The following is a 20823-nucleotide window of genomic DNA, read 5'->3' as shown; positions in this document are numbered from 1 at the left end:
GGTGCCGGAAGGTGACAATAGGTGACAGAAAGTGACAGTAGGTGATGAGGTGACAATAAATTACAATAGGCGATGGGGTGACAATGGGTGACAGAAGGTGACAAAAGGTGACAATAGGTGACAATAGGTGATGAGGTGACAGTAGGTGACAGAAGGTGACAGAAGGTGCTGGAAGGTGACCGTAGGTGATGGGGTGACAATAGGTGACAAGAGGTGACAATAGGTGAACAGAAGGTGACAGAAGGTGCCGGAAGGTGACAGAAGGTGACCGTAGGTAATGGGGTGACAATAGGTGACACAAGGTGACAATAGGTGACAAAAGATGACAAGGAGTGATAATAGGTGACACAAGGTGACACAAGGTGACAATAGGTGACACAAGGCGCCGGAGCGCGGTACCTGGCGGGTGGTGGTTGGCCGCATAGCCCTGCAGCGGGTGGGGCGCTCCGTAGGGCTGCCGGTGCAGCAGGTCGGGGTCGGGGTGCGACCCCCGCGAGCCCCCGTACACCAGGCTGGGGACAGGGACAGGCGTGTCAGGGACAGGTGTGTCACACGGGATTGTCACACCAAAACAACCCCCCCAGGCTGGGGACAGCGACAGGTGTGTCAGGGACAGGTGTGTCACACGGGATTGTCACACCCACACCAAAACAACCCCCCCAGGCTGGGGACAGCGACAGGTGTGTCAGGGACAGGTGTGTCACACGGGATTGTCACACCCACACCTCACACTGGGCTGGAGATAGGGACAGGTGTGACTGTCACTGCCCCACAACGCTGTGACACCTACAGGTGTGACACACCCACAGGTATGACACCAGCACACACAGGTGTGACACAGGCACCCACAGGTGTGACACAGGCACAAACAGGTGTGACAAAGTCACACACAGGTGTGACACGTCTACAGGTGTGACACAGGCACAGGTGTGACACAGCTGCACACAGGTGTGACACAGGCACAGATGTGACACAGGCACACAGGTGTGACACACCTACAGGTGTGACACAGGCACAGGTATAACACAGGCACACACACGTGTGACACAAGCACACACAGGTGTGACACAGGCACAGGTGTGACACAGCCGCACACGGGTGTGACACACTTACAGGTGTGACACAACCACAGGTGTGAAACAGCACACACAGGTGTATCACAGGCGCAAACAGGTGTGACACAGGCACAGGTATGACACAGCCGCACACAAGCTGTACACAGGTGTGACACAGGCATAGGTGTGACACAGGCACAGGTGTGACACAGCCACACACAGGTGTGACACAGGCACACATAGGTGTGACACACCTACACACAGGTGTGACACATCTACACTGGTGTGACACAGACACACACAAGTGTGACACCCCAAATCCTGGAGGTCCCCAAATCCCAGCACACCCCAAATCCCGGTGTAACAGGATCCCAACACCCCAAATCCCGGAGTAACGGGATCCCCTCACCCCAAATCCTGGAGAAAGGGGATCCCAGCACCCCAAATCCCAGAGTAACGGGATCCCAGCACTCCAAATCCCTCTGTAATGGGATCCCAGCACCCCAAATCCCAGAATAACGGGATTCCAGCACCTCAAATCCCGGAGAAATGGGATCCCAGCACCTCAAATCCCGCTGAAAAGGGATCCCCACACCCCAAATCCTGCTGATACAGGATCCCAGCACCCCAAATTCTGGAGTAAGGGGATCCCCTCACCCCAAATCCCGGAGAAACGGGATCCCAGCACCCCAAATCCCGGAGAAACAGGATTCCAGCACCCCAAATCCCAGAGAAACGGGATCCCAGCACTCCAAATCCCGGAATAACGGGATTCCAGCACCCCAAATCCCGGAATAATGGGATCCCAGCACCCCAAATCCCGGAGTAAGGGGATACCTGCACCCCAAATCCCAGAATAACGGGATCCCAGTACCCCAAATCCCGGAGAAACGGGATCCCAGCACCCCAAATCCTGGAGTAACGGGATCCCAGCACCCCAATTCCTGCTGTAATGGGACCCTCACCCCAAACCCAGAACAACTGGATCCCTGCGCCCCAAATTCTGGAGTAAGGGGATTCCCAGCATCCCAAATCCCACTGATAGGGGATCCCAGCACCCCAATACAGATTGAACACCCCAAATCCTAGCACAATTCCCGCTACAACGGGACCCCCACCCCAATTCGAGTGTAACGGGACCCTCACCCCAATTTGGGTATAACGGGACCCTCACCCCAATTGGGGTATAACGGGACCCCCACCCCAATTTCCGCAACAACAGGACCCTCACCCCCAATTCCTCTGTAACGGGACCCTCACCCCAATTCCTGCAATAACGGGACCCCCGCCCCAATTCCGCTGTAACGGGACCTCCACCCCAATTTGGGTATAACGGGACCCTCACCCCAATTCGAGTATAATAGGACCCCCACCCCAATTCCTGCAATAACGGGACCCCCACCCCAATTCCTCCTGTAACGGGACCCTCACCCCAATTCGGGTATAACGGGACCCCCACCCCAATTTCCGCAACAACAGGACCCTCACCCCCAATTCCTCTGTAACGGGACCCTCACCCCAATTCCTGCAATAACGGGACCCCCACCCCAATTCCTCCTGTAACGGGACCCTCACCCCAATTTGGGTATAACGGGACCCTCGCCCCAATTCCCGCTGTAACGGGACCCTCACCCCAATCTGGGTATAACGGGACCCCCACCCCAATTTGGGTATAACGGGACCCCCACCCCAATTTGGGTATAACAGGACCCCCACCCCAATTCCTGCAATAACGGAACCCCCACCCCAATTCCTCCTGTAACGGGACCCTCACCCCATTTCCTGCAATAACGGGAACCCCACCCCAATTTGGCTATAACGGGACCCCCACCCCAATTGGGCTGTAACGGGACCCTCACCCCAATTCCTGCAATAACGGGACCCCCACCCCAATTCGGCTATAACGGGACCCTCACCCTGATTGGGCTGTAACGGGACCCCCACCCCAATTGGGCTGTAACGGGACCCCCACCCCAATTGGGCTGTAACGGGACCCCCACCCCAACCCCCCCCTCACCCCCTCCCCCCATCCCCCTCCCCCCTCCGCCGCCCCCCCCCTCACCTGGCCTTGGCCGAGCGCTCGTAGCTCCAGCCGGGCCCGGCGCTGAGCGGGTCCCCGAACCCGGCTCCGGGGTAGTTCCTGTCCATGGGGGCGGCGCCCCCCGGGGCCGGGCGGGTTCGAGGGCCGGGGGGCCGGGGGGGGGCCGGGGGCGGCCGGGCCGGGGGCGCCTCACGGAGCCGCCATGATGGAGCGGGGCCGCGCGCCGCCGCTTCCTCCCACACTGCCCCGCGCGGCGGCGGGCGCGCGGCGGGAGGGGCGGGGCGGCCGCCGGCCAATGGGGAGCGGGGGGCGGGGCCAGCGCAGGGCCATATAAGGGAAAAGGGGCGGGGCCAGCGGCGGGGCCGGACAATGCCCGCGCGGGGAAGGGGGCGGGGCCGAGCGCCGCCGTACATGGGAAAAGGGGCGGGGCCACGCTGTGGCGGGAGCGCTGAGGGGGCGTGGCCACGCGGGAGAAAGGGGCGGGGCTTAGCGCTTCCATATATGGAAAAGGGGCGTGGCAAGAGGGGAACAGAGCGCTGAGGGGGCGTGGCCACGCGGGGAGAAAGGGGCGGAGCTTCGCCTTCCGTATATGGAAAAGGGGCGTGGCAAGAGGGGAACAGAGCGCTGAGGGGGCGTGGCCACGCGGGGAGAAAGGGGCGGGGCTTAGCGCTTCCATATATGGAAAAGGGGCGTGGCCAAATGGGAACAGAGCGCTGAGGGGGCGTGGCCACGCGGGAGAAAGGGGCGGGGCTTAGCGCTTCCATATATGGAAAAGGGGCGTGGCAAGAGGGGAGCAGAGCGCTGAGGGGGCGTGGCCACGAGGGGAGAAAGGGGCGGAGCTTAGCGCTTCCATATATGGAAAAGGGGCGTAGCCAAAGGGGAGCAGAGCGCTGAGGGGGCGTGGCCACGCGGGGAGAAAGGGGCGGAGCTTAGCGCTTCGATATATGGAAAAGGGGCGTGGCAAGAGTGGAATAGAGCGCTGAGGGGGCGTGGCCACGCGGGGAGAAAGGGGCGGAGCTTAGCGCTTCCATATATGGAAAAGGGGCGTGGCCAAATGGGAACAGAGCGCTGAGGGGGCGTGGCCACGCGGGGAGAAAGGGGCGGAGCTTAGCGCTTCCATATATGAAAAAGGGGCGTGGCCAAAGGGGAACAGAGCGCGGAGGGGGCGGGGCCACGCGGAAATGAATGGGCGGGGTTTAGCGCTTTAATGTATGGAAAAGGGGCGTGGTCAGAATAAAATACACTGCTGAGGGGGCGGGGCCACGCGGCGGGAAAAGGGGGCGTGGCTAAAGACTTCCCTATATGGAAAAGGGGCGTGACCAAACGACGGCGGGATTCCGTGGGGGCGTGGCCAAACACTTCCACATCTGGAAATGGGCGTGGTCGCACGTAGCAAGCCGTTTATGGGCGGGGCCAAGCCACACCTATAGGCGACGAAGGGGCGGGGCTAACAGGCTCCATGTATGGAAGGGGGCGTGGCAAACGGTGGTGGAAGTGCCGAGGGGGCGTGGCCACGCGGCGTTGATGCAGGAGGAAGGGGGCGGGGTTTCCCCATATGCAAATGGGGCGTGGCCAGAGAGTGGCGGGAGCCCTGAGGGGCGGGGCCAGGCATTTTCTATGGGCGAAGGGCGTGGCTGGGGCGTGGCCATAGGGGTTTCCGCCTCTGGGGGCGTGGCGACGTGGAGCAGCACGAAGTGGGCGTGGCTAGCGTGCTGAGGGAGGCTGAACTGGCGCCAACCGGGCGGAACCAAACCTCGCTGCCCCCACCCGGACCCTTTTCTTCACCGCACTTCCGGTCTCCGCTTCCCCCTTTCCGCCGCTGCCGGCGGGCGGGAGCCCCCCCGTAAAAAAAAAAAAAACCAAAAACCCACAAAATCTCCCCCAAAAAAACCCCTCCCGGGCGGAACTGGGCGCTGCGGTCTGCACGGGCGGAACCAAACCTCGCCGCCCCCACCCGGACCCTTTTCCCGGCCGCACTTCCGGTCTCCGCTTTCCGCCGCTTCCGCCGCTTCCGCCGCTGCCGGCCCGAGGCGGGCGCGAGGCCCCAAAAAACAAAACTCCAAAAAAACCCCCAAAAAAACCCAAAAAAACCCCCGGGGCTCGTTTGGAATCCCGCTCCGGATCCCCGCGGGCGCGGCCATGACGCGGCACGGCAAGAACTGCACGGCGGGGGCCGTGTACAGCTACCACGAGCGGCGCAAGGACACGGGTGCGCTGCGGGAGGGGAGCGGGGATTGAGGGGGATTGGGGATTGGGGATTGGGGGGGATTTTGGGGGGGATTGGGGGGGTTTGAGGGGGATTGGGGGGGATTGGGGGGGATTTGGGGGGGATTGGGGGGGAACTGGGGGGATTGGGGGGGATTTGGGGGGGGATTGGGGGGGATTTTGGGGGGATTGGGGGGGATTTGGAGGAATTCTGGGGGATTTGGGGGGGATTGGGGGGTTTGAGGGGGGGATTTGGGGGGTTTGGGGGCACTTGGGGGCACTTGGGGGATTTGGGGGGGATTCCGGGGGGATTTTGGGGGGATTGGGGGATTTTGGGGGATTTGGAGGGGATTTTGGGGGATTTTGGAGAATTTGGGGGATTTTGGGGGGATTCGGTGGGATTTGGGGGGGGATTTGGGGGAATTTGGGGAGATTTTGGGGATTCTGGGGGGATTTCGGGGGATTTGGGGGGATTTTGGGGATTTTAGGGGGATTTTGGGGATTTGGGGGGGTTTGAGGGGGATTTTGGGAGATTTCAGGGGGATTTTGGGGGATTTTGGAGGATTTGGGGGGATTTGGAGGAGATTTTGGGGGGATTTTGGAGGATTTGGGGGAATTCTGGGTGGATTTGGGGGGGATTCTGGGGGAATTTGAGGAATTTGGGGGGATTTTGGAGGATTTGGGGGGATTTGGGGAGGGTTGGGGGGATTTCAGGGGGATTTGGGGGGATTCTGGGGGCATTCGGGGAGATTTTGGGGGATTTTGGGGGATTCTGGGGGGATTTTGGAGGATTTGGGGGGGCTTTCGGGGGGATTTCAGGGGGGTTCGGGGAGATTTTGGGAGAATTTGGGGGAATTTGGGGCACTGGGGGGAGATTTTGGGGGATTTTGGGGATTCTGGTTGGCTGAGCCGCGCGTGCCGCCGCTGCCCGCAGCCGCCTCGGGGTACGGCACGCAGCGCGTGCGGCTGGGCCGTGACGCCATCAAGGATTTCGATTGCTGCTGCCTGTCGCTGCAGCCCTGCCGGGACCCCGTGGTGACGTGAGCGAGGCAGCAAAACCAGCCCCGAAATAGCCCAAAATCAGCCCCGAAATAGCCCAAAACCAGCCCCGAAATAGCCCAAAATCAGCCCCGAAATAGCCCAAAACCAGCCCCGAAATAGCCCAAAATCAGCCCAGAAATAGCCCAAAACCAGCCCTGAAATAGCCCCAAAACTGCCCTGAAATAGCCCAAAATCAGCCCAGAAATAGCCCCAAAACTGCCCTGAAATAGCCCAAAACCAGCCCCGAAATAGCCCAAAATCAGCCCCGAAATAGCCCAAAACCAGCCCCGAAATAGCCCAAAATCAGCCCCGAAATAGCCCAAAACCAGCCCAGAAATAGCCCCAAAACTGCCCTGAAATAGCCCAAAATCAGCCCAGAAATAGCCCAAAACCAGCCCCGAAATAGCCCCAAAACTGCCCTGAAATAGCCCAAAATCAGCCCCGAAATAGCCCAAAACCAGCCCTGAAATAGCCCCAAAACTGCCCTGAAATAGCCCAAAAATAGCCCCAAACCAGCCTCGAAACCAGCCCAAAAATAGACCCAAAACTACCCTGAAATAGCCCCAAAACTGCCCTGAAATAGCCCAAAAATAGCCCAGAAATAGCCCTGAAATACCCCAAAAATAGCCCCAAAGTAGCCCCGAAACCAGCCCAAAAATAGACCCAAAACTACCCTGAAATAGCCCCAAAGCAGCCCTGAAATAGCCCAGAAATAGCCCAAAATCACCCCAGAAATAGCCCAAAATCAGCCCTGAAATAGCCCAAAATCAGCCCCGAAATAGCCCAAAATCAGCCCAAAACAAGCCCTGAAATAGACCCAAACCAGCCCTGAAATAGCCCAAAAATAGCCCCAAACCAGCCCTGAAATAGCCTCAAAACTGCCCAAAAATAGCCCAAAAATAGACCCAAAACTGCCCTGAAATAGCCCCAAACCTGCCCTGAAATAGCCCAAAAATAGCCCCAAAATCAGCCCTGAAATAACCCAAAAATAGCCCCAAAACTGCCCAAAAATAACCCAAAAATAGACCCAACACTGCCCTAAAACAGCCCAAAAATAGCCCCAAACCTGCCCTGAAATAGCCCAAAAATAGCCCAAAATCAGCCCCAAAATAACTAAATTATAACCCCAAAAGTGCACCAAGATCCCCTAAACTGCCCCAAAAAAACCCCAAAAATGCCCCCAAAAAAACCCCAAAATCCCCCAAAACCACCCCAAAATAAAACCCAAAAAACCCCAAAATCCCCCAAAACCACCCCAAAAAAGCCAAAATCCCCCAAAACCACCCCAAAGAAGCCCCAAATACCCCCAAAAAAACCCCAAAAATCCCCAAATCCCCCAAAACCCCAACCAAGACCCCCACAGAACCCCAAAAAAAAACCCAAAAAACCCCAAAATCCACCCCAAAACTGCCCAAATTTCACCATTTCTGGTCGCCCCGACCCCAAATCGCTCCCGAATAATTTTGGGGTTCCCCAAATAATTTTGGGGTTCCCGAATCTCCCCAGCCCCGACGGGTTCCTGTACGAGCGCGAGGCCATCGTGGCGTACCTGCTGCACCAGAAAACCAAAATCGCCCGCGAGACCAAGGTGAGAACCCCAAAATTCCCAAAAATCCCCAAATATCCCCAAATATCCCCAAATCCCCCAAAAACCCCAAAAAATCCCCCCCCAAAATCCCCCCAAAAAATCCCAAAGAAACCCCAAAAAAATCCCAAAAAAATCCCAAAATCGCCCGCGAGACCAAGGTGAGAACCCAAAAATTCCCAAAATTCCCCAAAAATCCCCAAATCCCCCAAAAACCCCAAAAAATCCCCCACAAAAAAAACCAAAATCCCCCCAAAAAACCCCCAAAGAAACCCCAAAAAAATCCCCCAAAAAATCCCAAAGAAACCCCAAAAAAATCCCAAAATCGCCCGCGAGACCAAGGTGAGAACCCAAAAATTCCCAAAATTCCCCAAAAATCCCCAAATCCCCCAAAAACCCCAAAAAATCCCCCACAAAAAAAACCAAAATCCCCCCAAAAAACCCCCAAAGAAACCCCAAAAAAATCCCCCAAAAAATCCCAAAGAAACCCCAAAAAAATCCCAAAAAAATCCCAAAATCGCCCGCGAGACCAAGGTGAGAACCCAAAAATTCCCAAAATTCCCCAAAAATCCCCAAATCCCCCAAAAACCCCAAAAAATCCCTCCAAAAAACCCAAAATCCCCCCAAAAAACACCCAAAGAAACCCCACAAAATCCCCCAAAAAAATCCCAAAATCGCCCGCGAGACCAAGGTGAGAACCCAAAAATTCCCAAAATCCCCAAATCCCCAAATCCCCCAAAAACCCCAAAAAATCCCCCCCAAAAAAACCCAAAATCCCCCCAAAGAAACTCCAAAAAATCCCCCAAAAAATCCCCAAATCACCCAGAAATTCGGGGTAAAATCCCAGAAATTTGGAATAAAACCCCAGAAATTCGGGGTCAAATCCCCGGATTTGGGGTAAAACCCCAGAAATTTGGAATAAAACCCCAGAAATTCGGGGTAAAACTCCAGGATTTGGGGTAAAACCCAAGAAATTCAGGATAAAACCCCAGAAATTCGGGGTAAAACCCCAGAAATTTGGGATAAAACCCAAGAAATTCAGGGTCAAACCCCAGAAATTTGGGGTCAAACCCCCGGATTTGGGGTTTTTGGGTTCCCTGTCTCATTTTTCGGGTCCCTGGTGGATTTTTGGGGTCCCCATCTCGTTTTCGGGGTGCAGGCCTGGCAGCGGCAGCGGGGCAGGAGTTCGGGGTAAAACCCCAGAAATTTGGGGTCAAACCCCAGAAATTTGGGGTAAAACCCCAGAAATTCGGGGTAAAACCCCAGAAATTTGGGGTCAAACCCCAGAAATTCAGGGTCAAACCCCAGAAATTTGGGGTCAAACCCCCGGATTTGGGGATTTTGGGTTCCCTGATGAATTTTTGGGGTCCCTGGTGGGTTTTTGGGGTGCAGGCCTGGCAGCGGCAGCGCGCCGAGCGGCGCCAGCAGCAGCAGGGTCAGGGGCAGGGGCAGGGTCAGGGGCGGGGGGCTGCGGGCGCTGCCCTCCGGAGCTTCCTGGAGGCCGAGACCCCCGCGGGGAACGGGGCCGGGAGCGAGACCCCCGCGGGCAGCGGTGAGCGGGGATGGGATCGGGGGGATTGGGGGGGTTTGGGGGGGATTTGGGGGGTCTGGGGGGATTTGGGGGGAGTTTGGGGGGGATTTGGGGGGGATTGGGGGGGATTTGGAGGGTTTGGGGGGGAATTTGGAGGGTTTGGGGGGGGTTTGGGGGGGATTGGGGGGATTTTGGGGGGGATTTGGGGGGGATTGGGGGGGATTTTGGGGGGGATTTGGGGGGAGTTTGGGGGGGGTTTGGGGGGATTTTGGGGGGGTTTGGGGGGGATTTTGGGGGGGATTGGGGGGGTCTGGGGGGGATTTTGGGGGGGCTTGGGGGGGTTTGGGGGGATTTTGGGGGCTTGGGGGGGATTGGGGGGATTTTGGGGGGGATTTGGGGGATTGGGGGGGGTTTGGGGGGATTTTGGGGGGGATTTGGAGGGTTTGGGGGGGATTTGGGGGGTCTGGGGGGGTTTGGGGGGGGTTTTTGGGAGGTTTGGGGGGATTTTGGGGGATTTTGGGTGGGTTTGGGGGGATTCAGGGCGTATTTGGGTGGGATTTCGGGGGGTTTGGGGAGGATTTGGGGGGTCTGGAGGGGTTTGGGGGGGTTTGGGTGGGATTTGGGGGGGGTTGGGGGGATTTCGGGGGGTTTGGGGGGATTTTGGGGGCTGGAGGGGTTTGGGGGGGTTTGGGAGGATCTGGAGAGGAATTTTGGGGGATTTTGGGGGGATTTTGGGGGTTCTGGAGGGGATTTGGGTGGGGTTTGGGTGGATTTTGGGGGGTTTGGGGGAATTTGGGGAGGATTTTGGGGAGGTTTGGGGGGATTTTGGGTGGGTTTTGGGGGGGATTTTGGGTGATTTTGGGGGGATTTGGGGGGGTTTCAGGAGATTTTGGGGGGTTTTGGGATGGATTTTGGGGGGTTTGGGATGAATTTTGGGGAATTTGGGGGATTTGGGCGGTTTCGGTGGGGTTTGGGATGGATTTTGGGTGATTTTGGGGATTTTTTAGGAGGATATTGGGAGAATTTGGGGAGTTTTTTGGGGTGATTTTTTGGGGGGATTTGGGGATTTTTGGGGAATTTTCAAGGTATTTTTGGGAGTTTTTTGGAATTTAGGGATTTTTGGGAATTTGGGGATTTTTTGGGATTTTGGATATTAGGGATATTTTGGGGGAATGTTGGGATATTTTGGGGGTATTTTGGGATATTTGGGGGGGGTTTTGGGATATTTTGGGATATTTTGGGACATTTTGGGACATTTTGGGATATTTTGGGGTATTTTGGGACATTTTGGGATTGTTGGGATATTTTGGGACATTTTGGGATATTTTGGGGTATTTTGGGACATTTTGGGACATTTTGGGACATTTTGGGACATTTTGGGGTATTTTGGGGCATTTTGGGACATTTTGGGACATTTTGGGACATTTTGGGACATTTTGGGATATTTTGGGGCATTTTGGGACATTTTGGGACATTTTGGGCTATTTTGGGCTATTTTGGGGTATTTTGGGCTATTTTGGGGTATTTTGGGACATTTTGGGATATTTTGGGACATTTTGGGCTATTTTGGGGTATTTTGGGCTATTTTGGGGTATTTTGGGCTATTTTGGGGGATTTTGGGCTATTTTGGGATCTCAGCCCCTCCCCCTCCCCAGCCCCCCGGGACCCCTCCCCAGTTTCTGGATCCCCTCCCTGACCCCCGAGGCCGGAGCCGAGCGGCTGCAGAGACCCGTGAGTGACCAACTGACCACTGAGTGACCACTGAGTGACCAACTGACCAGAGTGACCAACTGACCACTGACCACTGACCAGAGTGACCATTGACCACTGAGTGACCACTGACGAGAGTGACCAACTGACCACTGAGTGACCACTGAGTGACCAACTGACCAACTGACCAGAGTGACCAACTGACCACTGAGTGACCAACTGACCAACTGACCAACTGACCAATGAGTGACAACTGACCAATGAGTGACCACTGACCACTGAGTGACCAACTGACCAACTGACCACTGACCACTGAGTGACCAACTGACCAACTGACCAACTGACCACTGAGTGACCACTGACCACTGAGTGACCAACTGACCAACTGACCACTGACCACTGAGTGACCAACTGACCACTGAGTGACCAACTGACCAACTGACCACTGACCACTGAGTGACCACTGAGTGACCACTGAGTGACCACTGACCACTGAGTGACCACTGAGTGACCACTGACCAGAGTGACCAACTGACCACTGAGTGACCACTGAGTGACCACTGAGTGACCAACTGACCAACTGACCAGAGTGACCAACTGACCACTGAGTGACCAACTGACCAACTGACCAACTGACCAACGAGTGACCAACTGACCAACTGACCAACTGACCACTGAGTGACCACTGACCATTGAGTGACCACTGAGTGACCAACTGACCAACTGACCAACTGACCACTGAGTGACCACTGAGTGACCAACTGACCAACTGACCATTGAGTGACCAACTGACCACTGAGTGACCAACTGACCACTGAGTGACCAACTGACCAACTGACCATTGAGTGACCACCGAGTGACCAACTGACCACTGAGTGACCAACTGACCAACTGACCATTGAGTGACCACCGAGTGACCAACTGACCACTGAGTGACCACTGAGTGACCAACTGACCAACTGACCATTGAGTGACCAACTGACCACTGAGTGACCAACTGACCAACTGACCATTGAGTGACCACCGAGTGACCAACTGACCACTGAGTGACCAACTGACCAACTGACCATTGAGTGACCACCGAGTGACCAACTGACCACTGAGTGACCACTGAGTGACCAACTGACCACTGAGTGACCAACTGACCAACTGACCACTGACCACTGACCATTGAGTGACCACTGAGTGACCAACTGACCAACTGACCACTGACCACTGACCACTGACCATTGAGTGACCACTGAGTGACCAACTGACCAACTGACCACTGACCACTGACCACTGACCATTGAGTGACCACTGAGTGACCACTGAGTGACCAACTGACCACTGAGTGACCAACTGACCACTGACCAACTGACCACTGACCACTGAGTGACCAACTGACCAACTGACCACTGAGTGACCACTGAGTGACCACTGAGTGACCAACTGACCACTGAGTGACCACTGAGTGACCACTGACCACTGAGTGACCACTGACCACTGAGTGACCAACTGACCGCTGAGCACTGACTGGGGGGTTTTGGGGTGATTTTGGGTTTTTTTGGGTTTTTGGGGTGATTTTGGGTTATTTTCGGGGATAATTTTGGGCTGATTTTGGGTTTATTTTGGGTGATTTCAGGTTTATTTTTGGGGCTAATTTTGGGTTTATTTTGGGTGATTTTGTGTTTATTTTTGGGTTTAATTTTGGGTTAATTTCAGGGGATTTTGTATTTATTTTTGGGGATAATTTTGGGTTTATTTTGGGTGATTTTAGGTTCGTTTTTGGGGTTAATTTTGGGTTTATTTGGGATGATTTCAGGTTTATTTTTGGGGTTAATTTTGGGTTTATTTGGGCTGATTTTGGGTTTATTTTGTATTTATTTTTGGGGTTTATTTTGTGTTTATTTTTGGGGTTAATTTTGGGTTTATTTGGGATGATTTTGGGTTTGTGTTATTTTGTGTTTATTTTTGGGGTTTATGTTTGGGTCTAATTTTGGGTTAATTTCGGGTTTATTTCGGGTGATTTTGGGGTTTATTTTGTGTTTATTTTTGGGGTTAATTTCGGGTTAATTTGGGCTGATTTGGGGTTTATTTTGGGTTTAATTTCAGGTTAATTTGGGCTGATTTTGGGTTTAATTTCGGGTTAATTTGGTCTGATTTCGGGTTTATTTCGGGTGATTTTGTGTTTATTTTTGGGGTTAATTTTTGGGTTTAATTTCGGGTTAATTTGGGCTGATTTTGGGTTAATTTGGGCTGATTTGGGGTTGATTTTGGGTTAATTTGGGCTATTTGGGGTTTAATTATTTCGGGTTAATTTGGGTTGATTTTGGGTTAATTTGGGCTGATTTTGGGTGGATTTCGGGTTAATTTGGGCTGATTTTGGGTTTAATTATTTCGGGTTAATTTGGGTTGATTTTGGGTTAATTTGGGCTGATTTTGGGTTGATTTCGGGTTAATTTGGGCTGATTTTGGGTTTAATTATTTCGGGTTAATTTGGGCTGATTTTGGGTGATTTTGGGCTGATTTGGGTGAATTTGGTCTGATTTTGGATAATTTCGGGTTAATTTGGGCTGATTTTGGGCTGATTTTGGGTTAATTTGGGCTGATTTTGGGTTTAATTATTTCGGGTTTATTTGGGCTGATTCCGGGTGAATTTGGGCTGATTTGGGCTGATTTCGGGTGATTTTGGGCTGATTTTTGGGCTGATTCCGGGTGAATTTGGGCTGATTTCGGGTGAATTTGGGTTGATTTTGGGTGAATTTGGGCTGATTTCAGGTGAATTTGGGCTGATTTGGCTGATTTGGCTGATTTTGGGCTGATTTTGGGTGAATTTGGGCTGATTTTGGATGATTCCGGGTTAATTTGGGCTGATTTGGCTGATTTTGGGTGAATTTGGGCTGATTTCGGGTGATTTTGGGCTGATTTGGCTGATTTTGGGCTGATTTCGGGTGAATTTGGGCTGATTTTGGCTGATTTCGGGTTAATTTGGGCTGATTTCGGGTGATTTTGGCTGAATTTGGGCTGATTTTGGGTGAATTTGGGCTGATTTCGGGTGATTTCGGCTGAATTTGGCTGATTCGGTTGAATTTGGGCTGATTCCGGGTGAATTTGGCTGATTTTGGGTGAATTTGGGCTGATTTGGCTGATTTTGGGTGATTTTGGGCTGATTTGGCTGATTTGGGCTGATTTTGGGTGAATTTGGGCTGATTTGGCTGATTTTGGGTGATTTGGGCTGATTTGGCTGATTTTGTGTGCTTTGGTCCCCCAGGAGCGCGGCGCGCGCTGCCCCATGTCCGGCCGGCGGCTGCGCCTGGCCCAGCTGGTCAGTGTCCACTTCACCCCGGCCCAGCGCGGCCTGAGCCCCGCCCGCCTGCTGGCCCGAGCGCCCAGTGACCGCTACGTGTGCGCGCTGACCGGCGACCCGCTGGGCAACGCCACGCCCTGCGCCGTGCTGAGACCCTCGTGAGTGACCACTGACCCCTGAGTGACCAATGACTGACCCCTGAATGACCAATGAGTGACCACTGACTGACCCCCAGTGACCGCTACGTGTGCGCGCTGACCGGCGACCCGCTGGGCAACGCCACGCCCTGCGCCGTGCTGAGACCCTCGTGAGTGACCACTGAGTGACCACTGAGTGACCAATGAGTGACCACTGACCTGTAACTGACCCCTGAGTGACCATTGACTGACCCCCAGTGACCGCTACGTGTGCGCGCTGACCGGCGACCCGCTGGGCAACGCCACGCCCTGCGCCGTGCTGAGACCCTCGTGAGTGACCACTGAGTGACCACTAAGTGACCAATGAGTGACCAATGAGTGACCACTGACTGACCCTGACTGACCCCCAGTGACCGCTACGTGTGCGCGCTGACCGGCGACCCGCTGGGCAACGCCACGCCCTGCGCCGTGCTGCGGCCATCGTGAGTGACCACTGAGTGACCACTGAGTGACCAATGAGTGACCACTGACCTGTAACTGACCCCTGAGTGACCAATGAGTGACCATTGACTGACCCTGAGTGACCATTGACTGACCCCCAGTGACCGCTACGTGTGCGCGCTGACCGGCGACCCGCTGGGCAACGCCACGCCCTGCGCCGTGCTGAGACCCTCGTGAGTGACCACTGAGTGACCAATGAGTGACCACTGACCTGTAACTGACCCCTGAGTGACCAATGAGTGACCATTGACTGACCCTGACTGACCCCCAGTGACCGCTACGTGTGCGCGCTGACCGGCGACCCGCTGGGCAACGCCACGCCCTGCGCCGTGCTGCGGCCCTCGTGAGTGACCACTGAGTGACCACTGAGTGACCAATGAGTGACCACTGACCTGTAACTGATCCCTGAGTGACCATTGACTGACCCTGAGTGACCACTGACTGACCCCGAGTGACCGCTACGTGTGCGCGCTGACCGGCGACCCGCTGGGCAACGCCACGCCCTGCGCCGTGCTGAGACCCTTGTGAGTGACCACTGAGTGACCACTGAGTGACCACTGAGTGACCACTGACCCCTGAGTGACCACTGAGTGACCACTGAGTGACCAATGAGTGACCAATGAGTGACCACTGACCCCTGAGTGACCACTGAGTGACCCCCAGTGACCGCTACGTGTGCGCGCTGACCGGCGACCCGCTGGGCAACGCCATGCCCTGCGCCGTGCTGCGGCCATCGTGAGTGACCCCTGAGTGACCAATGAGTGACCACTGAGTGACCACTGAGTGATCACTGACCCCTGAGTGACCAATGAGTGACCATTGACTGACCACTGACCCCTGAGTGACCAATGAGTGACCATTGACTGACCACTGACTGACCACTGACCTGTAACTGATCACTGAGTGACCATTGACTGACCCCCAGTGACCGCTACGTGTGCGCGCTGACCGGCGACCCGCTGGGCAACGCCACGCCCTGCGCCGTGCTGCGACCCTCGTGAGTGACCACTGAGTGACCACTGAGTGACCAATGACCTGTAACTGACCCCTGAGTGACCAATGAGTGACCATTGACTGACCCTGAGTGACCATTGACTGACCCCCAGTGACCGCTACGTGTGCGCGCTGACCGGCGACCCGCTGGCAACGCCACGCCCTGCGCCGTGCTGCGGCCATCGTGAGTGACCCCTGAGTGACCACTGAGTGACCAATGAGTGACCACTGACCTGTAACTGACCCCTGAGTGACCAATGAGTGACCATTGACTGACCCTGACTGACCCCCAGTGACCGCTACGTGTGCGCGCTGACCGGCGACCCGCTGGGCAACGCCACGCCCTGCGCCGTGCTGAGACCCTCGTGAGTGACCACTGAGTGACCACTGAGTGACCAATGAGTGACCACTGACCTGTAACTGACCCCTGAGTGACCAATGAGTGACCATTGACTGACCCTGAGTGACCACTGACTAACCCCCAGTGACCGCTACATGTGCGCGCTGACCGGCGACCCGCTGGGCAACGCCACGCCCTGCGCCGTGCTGCGGCCCTCGTGAGTGACCACTGAGTGACCACTGAGTGACCAATGAGTGACCAATGACCTGTAACTGACCCCTGAGTGACCAATGAGTGACCATTGACTGACCCTGACTGACCCCCAGTGACCGCTACGTGTGCGCGCTGACCGGCGACCCGCTGGGCAACGCCACGCCCTGCGCCGTGCTGAGACCCTCGTGAGTGACCACTGAGTGACCAATGAGTGACCACTGAGTGACCAATGAGTGACCAATGAGTGACCACTGAGTGACCCTGAGTGACCAATGAGTGACCCCTGAGTGACCAATGAGTGACCCCTGAGTGACCAATGAGTGACCCTGAGTGACCAATGAGTGACCAATGAGTGACCAATGAGTGACCCTGAGTGACCACTGAGTGACCCCTGAGTGACCAATGAGTGACCCTGAGTGACCAATGAGTGACCAATGAGTGCCCCTTAGTGACCAATGAGTGACCCCTGAGTGACCCTGAGTGACCAATGAGTGACCAATGAGTGACCAATGAGTGACCAATGAGTGACCAATGAGTGCCCCTTAGTGACCAATGAGTGACCAATGAGTGACCCTGAGTGACCAATGAGTGACCAATGAGTGACCAATGAGTGACCAATGAGTGACCCTGAGTGACCCCTGAGTGACCAATGAGTGACCCTGAGTGACCAATGAGTGACCCTGAGTGACCAACGAGTGACCAATGAGTGACCCTGAGTGACCCCTGAGTGACCAATGAGTGACCCTGAGTGACCAATGAGTGACCCTGAGTGACCAATGAGTGACCAATGAGTGCCTCTTAGTGACCAATGAGAGACCCTGAGTGACCAATGAGTGACCTTGAGTGACCCTGAGTGACCCTGAGTGACCAATGAGTGACCAATGAGTGACCACTGCCCGTGTGCCCAGGGCTCAGTGGTCACTGGTCACTCAGTGGTCACTGGTCACTTGGTGGTCACTCGGTGGTCACTCAGTGGTCACTCGGTGGTCACTCAGGGGTCACTGTGGGTCACTCGGTGGTCACTCGGTGGTCACTCGGTGGTCACTCCCCAGGGGGGCAGTGGTCACTGTGGGTCAGTGGTCACTCAGTGGTCACTCAGTGGTCACTGGTCACTCAGTGGTCACTCGGTGGTCACTCAGTGGTCACTCGGTGGTCACTCCCCAGGGGGTCAGTGGTCACTCGGTGGTCACTCAGTGGTCACTCAGTGGTCACTGTGGGTCAGTGGTCACTCGGTGGTCACTCAGTGGTCACTCAGTGGTCACTGTGGGTCAGTGGTCACTCAGTGGTCACTCGGTGGTCACTCCCCAGGGGGTCAGTGGTCACTCAGTGGTCACTCGGTGGTCACTCCCCAGGGGGGCAGTGGTCACTCTGGCCGCAGTCCAGCGCCTGCTCCGTCCGGCCATGCGGGACCCGCTGAGCGGCGCCGCCCTGAGCGAGAGCGACATCATCGAGCTGCAGAGGGTGGGACGGGGAATTTGGGGGGAATTTGGGGAATTTGGGGATTTTTGGGGAGATTTTGGGGATTTTGGGGATTTTTTGGGGAGTTTGGGCATTTTGGGGGGATTTTGGGGGAATTTAGGGGATTTTGGGGGGATTTTTGGGGATTTTTTGAGGGGGATTATGGGGAGTTTGGGATGATTTTGGGGACTTTTGGGGGATTTTGGGGAGATTTTGCGGATTTTTGGGAATTTTGGGGGGATTTGGGGGGAATTTAGGGGATTTTGCGGGGATATTTTTGGGGAGTTTTGGGGGGATTTTTGAGGAGTTGGGGGATTTTGGGAAGATATTGGGGGGGAGTTTGGGGATTTTTGGGGGATTTTGGGGAGTTTTGAGGGGGATTTTGGGAAGTTTGGGGATTTTGGGGAGGATTTTTGGGAAGTTGGGGGATTTTTGGGATTTTGGGGATTCTTGGGGAGTTTTGGGGGGGATTTGGGGGATTTTTTGGGGGATTATGGGGGAATTTAGGGGATTTTTGGGGATTTTTTGAGGGGGAGTTTGGGGTGATTTGGGGGATTTTGGGGACTTTTGGAGGGATTTTGGGGAGTTTAGGGGAGATTTTGCAGATTTTTGGGAATTTTTGGGGGGATTTTTGGGGAGATTTTGGGGGAATTTAGGAGGGTTTTGGGGGGATTTTTTGGGGAGTTTTGAGGAGGATTTTGGGGGGGATTTTTGGGTAGTTGGGGGGATTTTGGGAAGATTTTGGGGATTCTTTGGGAGTTTTGGGGGGGATTTTTGGGGATTTTGTGGATTTTTGGGGAGTTTTGGGCATTTTTAGGGGGATTTTGGGGATTTTTGAGAGTTTTAGGGGGATTTTGGGGATTCTTGGGGAGTTTGGGGGATTTTTGTGGGGATTTTGTGGAGATTTTGGGGATTCTTGGGGAGTTTTGGAGAGATTTTGTGAGATTTCGGGGAGTTTTGGGGATTTTTGGGGGGATTTTTGGGGAGTTTTGGGGGAAATTTGGGAATTTTGGGGGGGATTTTTGGGGAGTTTGGGTGATTCTTGGAGAGTTTGGGGGATTTTTGGGGGGATTTTGGGGAGTTTTGGGATTTTGTGGAGATTTTCGGGATTCTTGGGGAGTTTTAGGGATTTTTGGGGTTTTAGGTGCATTTTGGGGGATTTGGGGAGTTTTGGGGGGAATTTCTGGTATTTTTGGGGGATTTTGGGTGAAACTTTTGGGTTTGGGTTTTGGGGGAAATTCAGAGCAATTTTTGGGCTCTGGGTTGGATTTTGGGTGAAATTTTTCAGGTTTGGGGATCTGGTTGGATTTTGGGGAGATTTTCGGGGATTTTGGGCTCCGGGTTGGATTTTTGGGGATTTTTGGGCTCCGGGTTGGATTTTTGGGGAGATTTTCGGGGATTTTGGGCTCTGGGCTGGGTTTTGAGTGAAATTTTGGGGATTTTTGGGCTCTGGGTTGGATTTCGGGAATTTTTGGGCTCTGGGTTGGATTTTTGGGGAGATTTTCGGGGGATTTTGGGCCCCGGGTTGGATTTTTGGGGATTTTTGGGCTCCGGGTTGGATTTTGGGGGGATTTTGGGCAATTTTGGGGTCCCCCCTCACCCCTTTTCCCCCCCAGGGCGGGACCGGCTTCGCTGGCGCCGGAGTTTCCCTGGAGGCCAAAAAATCCCGGCCGGTGATGCAGGCCTAGGGGGGACCCCAAAATCCCCCCAAAAAACCCCAAATCCCCCAAAAAACCCCAAATTCCTGTTAATCTTCCCCAAATTCCTATTAATCCTCCCCAAAATCCCTTTAATTCCACCCAAAATCCAGCCTGGAACCCCAAAATCCCCTCAAAATTCCCAAATTCTCGTTATTCCCCCCAAAATCCCCTTAATCCCCCCAAATTCTCATTAATCCCCCACAAAATCCCATTAATCCCCCCCAAATTCCCGTTAATTCCTCCCCAAATTCCCATTATTTCCCCCAAATTCCCGTAAATCCCCCAAATGCTCATTAATTCCTCCCCAAATTCTCATTAATCCCCCCAAATTCCCATTATTTCCCCCAAATTCCCATTATTTCCCCCAAATTCCCATTAATCCCCCCAAATTCCCATTATTTCCCCAAATTCCCATTAATCCCCCCCAAATTCCCATTAATCCCCCCCAAATTCCCATTAATCCCCCAAATTCCCATTAATCCCCCCAAATTCCATTAATCCCCCCAAATTCCCATTAATCCCCCCCAAATTCCCATTAATCCCCCCAAATTCCCATAATTCCCCCCAAAACCCCCCTGGAACCCCCAGGTCCCATTTCCCCCTCCAAATAAACTCGTTTCACCCCAAAATTTCTGTTTCCGCTCCTTGAACCCCCCAAAAATTTTTTGGGGCGCCCCAAAAACTTCCAAAATTTGGCGGCGCCGTCGCCCTTTTAATTCCCCCCCGTGTGGCCCCCACCCGCGCCTCGCCGCTTTAAGCCACGCCCCCTCCCGCGCCGCAACCAATCAGCGCTCAGCACACCAGCTTTATTAGCATAGTGGGCGTGGCCTCAGTGGGCGACGCCCAATCAGCTTTGGGCAAAAATAAAGTGGGCGGGGCCTCCAGGAAGCCACGCCCATCTCAGGCACAAAAGGGGGGGAGCCCCAACCCCGGAGCTGTCAATCAAACCCGGCTGGCACGCCCCCTTTTTGGGGAGGGGTCCCCAAAATTTCTGGGCAAGGCGGGGGGGGAGGGGAGGGACCCC

The 20823-nt window shown here is 54.7% G+C and overlaps 2 protein-coding genes across 2 annotated transcripts in view; one reads left to right on the top strand and one right to left on the bottom strand.

Annotated features, from left to right (window-relative positions):
* The window catches only part of PRR12 (proline rich 12), a 42575-nt gene extending 39372 nt beyond the window's left edge, over positions 1-3203 (bottom strand). The window contains exons 1-2 of the mRNA XM_077789827.1: positions 3118-3203; positions 400-512 (exon numbers count right to left, since the gene is read on the bottom strand). Of these exons, the coding sequence (XP_077645953.1) occupies positions 400-512; positions 3118-3203 (199 nt within the window). The remainder of the gene's footprint in view (positions 1-399; positions 513-3117) is intronic.
* A 1873-nt stretch (positions 3204-5076) lies between these two features.
* Positions 5077-19898, top strand: NOSIP (nitric oxide synthase interacting protein). The gene is made up of 8 exons (XM_077789826.1): positions 5077-5305; positions 6236-6341; positions 7849-7930; positions 9320-9483; positions 11114-11189; positions 14422-14615; positions 17994-18102; positions 19716-19898. The coding sequence occupies exons 1-8, from the start codon at positions 5236-5238 to the stop codon at positions 19785-19787; spliced, it is 873 nt and encodes a 290-aa protein (XP_077645952.1). The 5' UTR covers positions 5077-5235; the 3' UTR covers positions 19788-19898.
* Positions 19899-20823: the final 925 nt, after the last annotated feature.

The sequence above is a fragment of the Lonchura striata genome, chromosome 38 (assembly GCF_046129695.1).
Source record: "Lonchura striata isolate bLonStr1 chromosome 38, bLonStr1.mat, whole genome shotgun sequence".
NCBI classification, from domain to species: Eukaryota; Metazoa; Chordata; class Aves; order Passeriformes; family Estrildidae; genus Lonchura; species Lonchura striata.
This window is presented reverse-complemented; position numbering and strand designations above follow the sequence as displayed.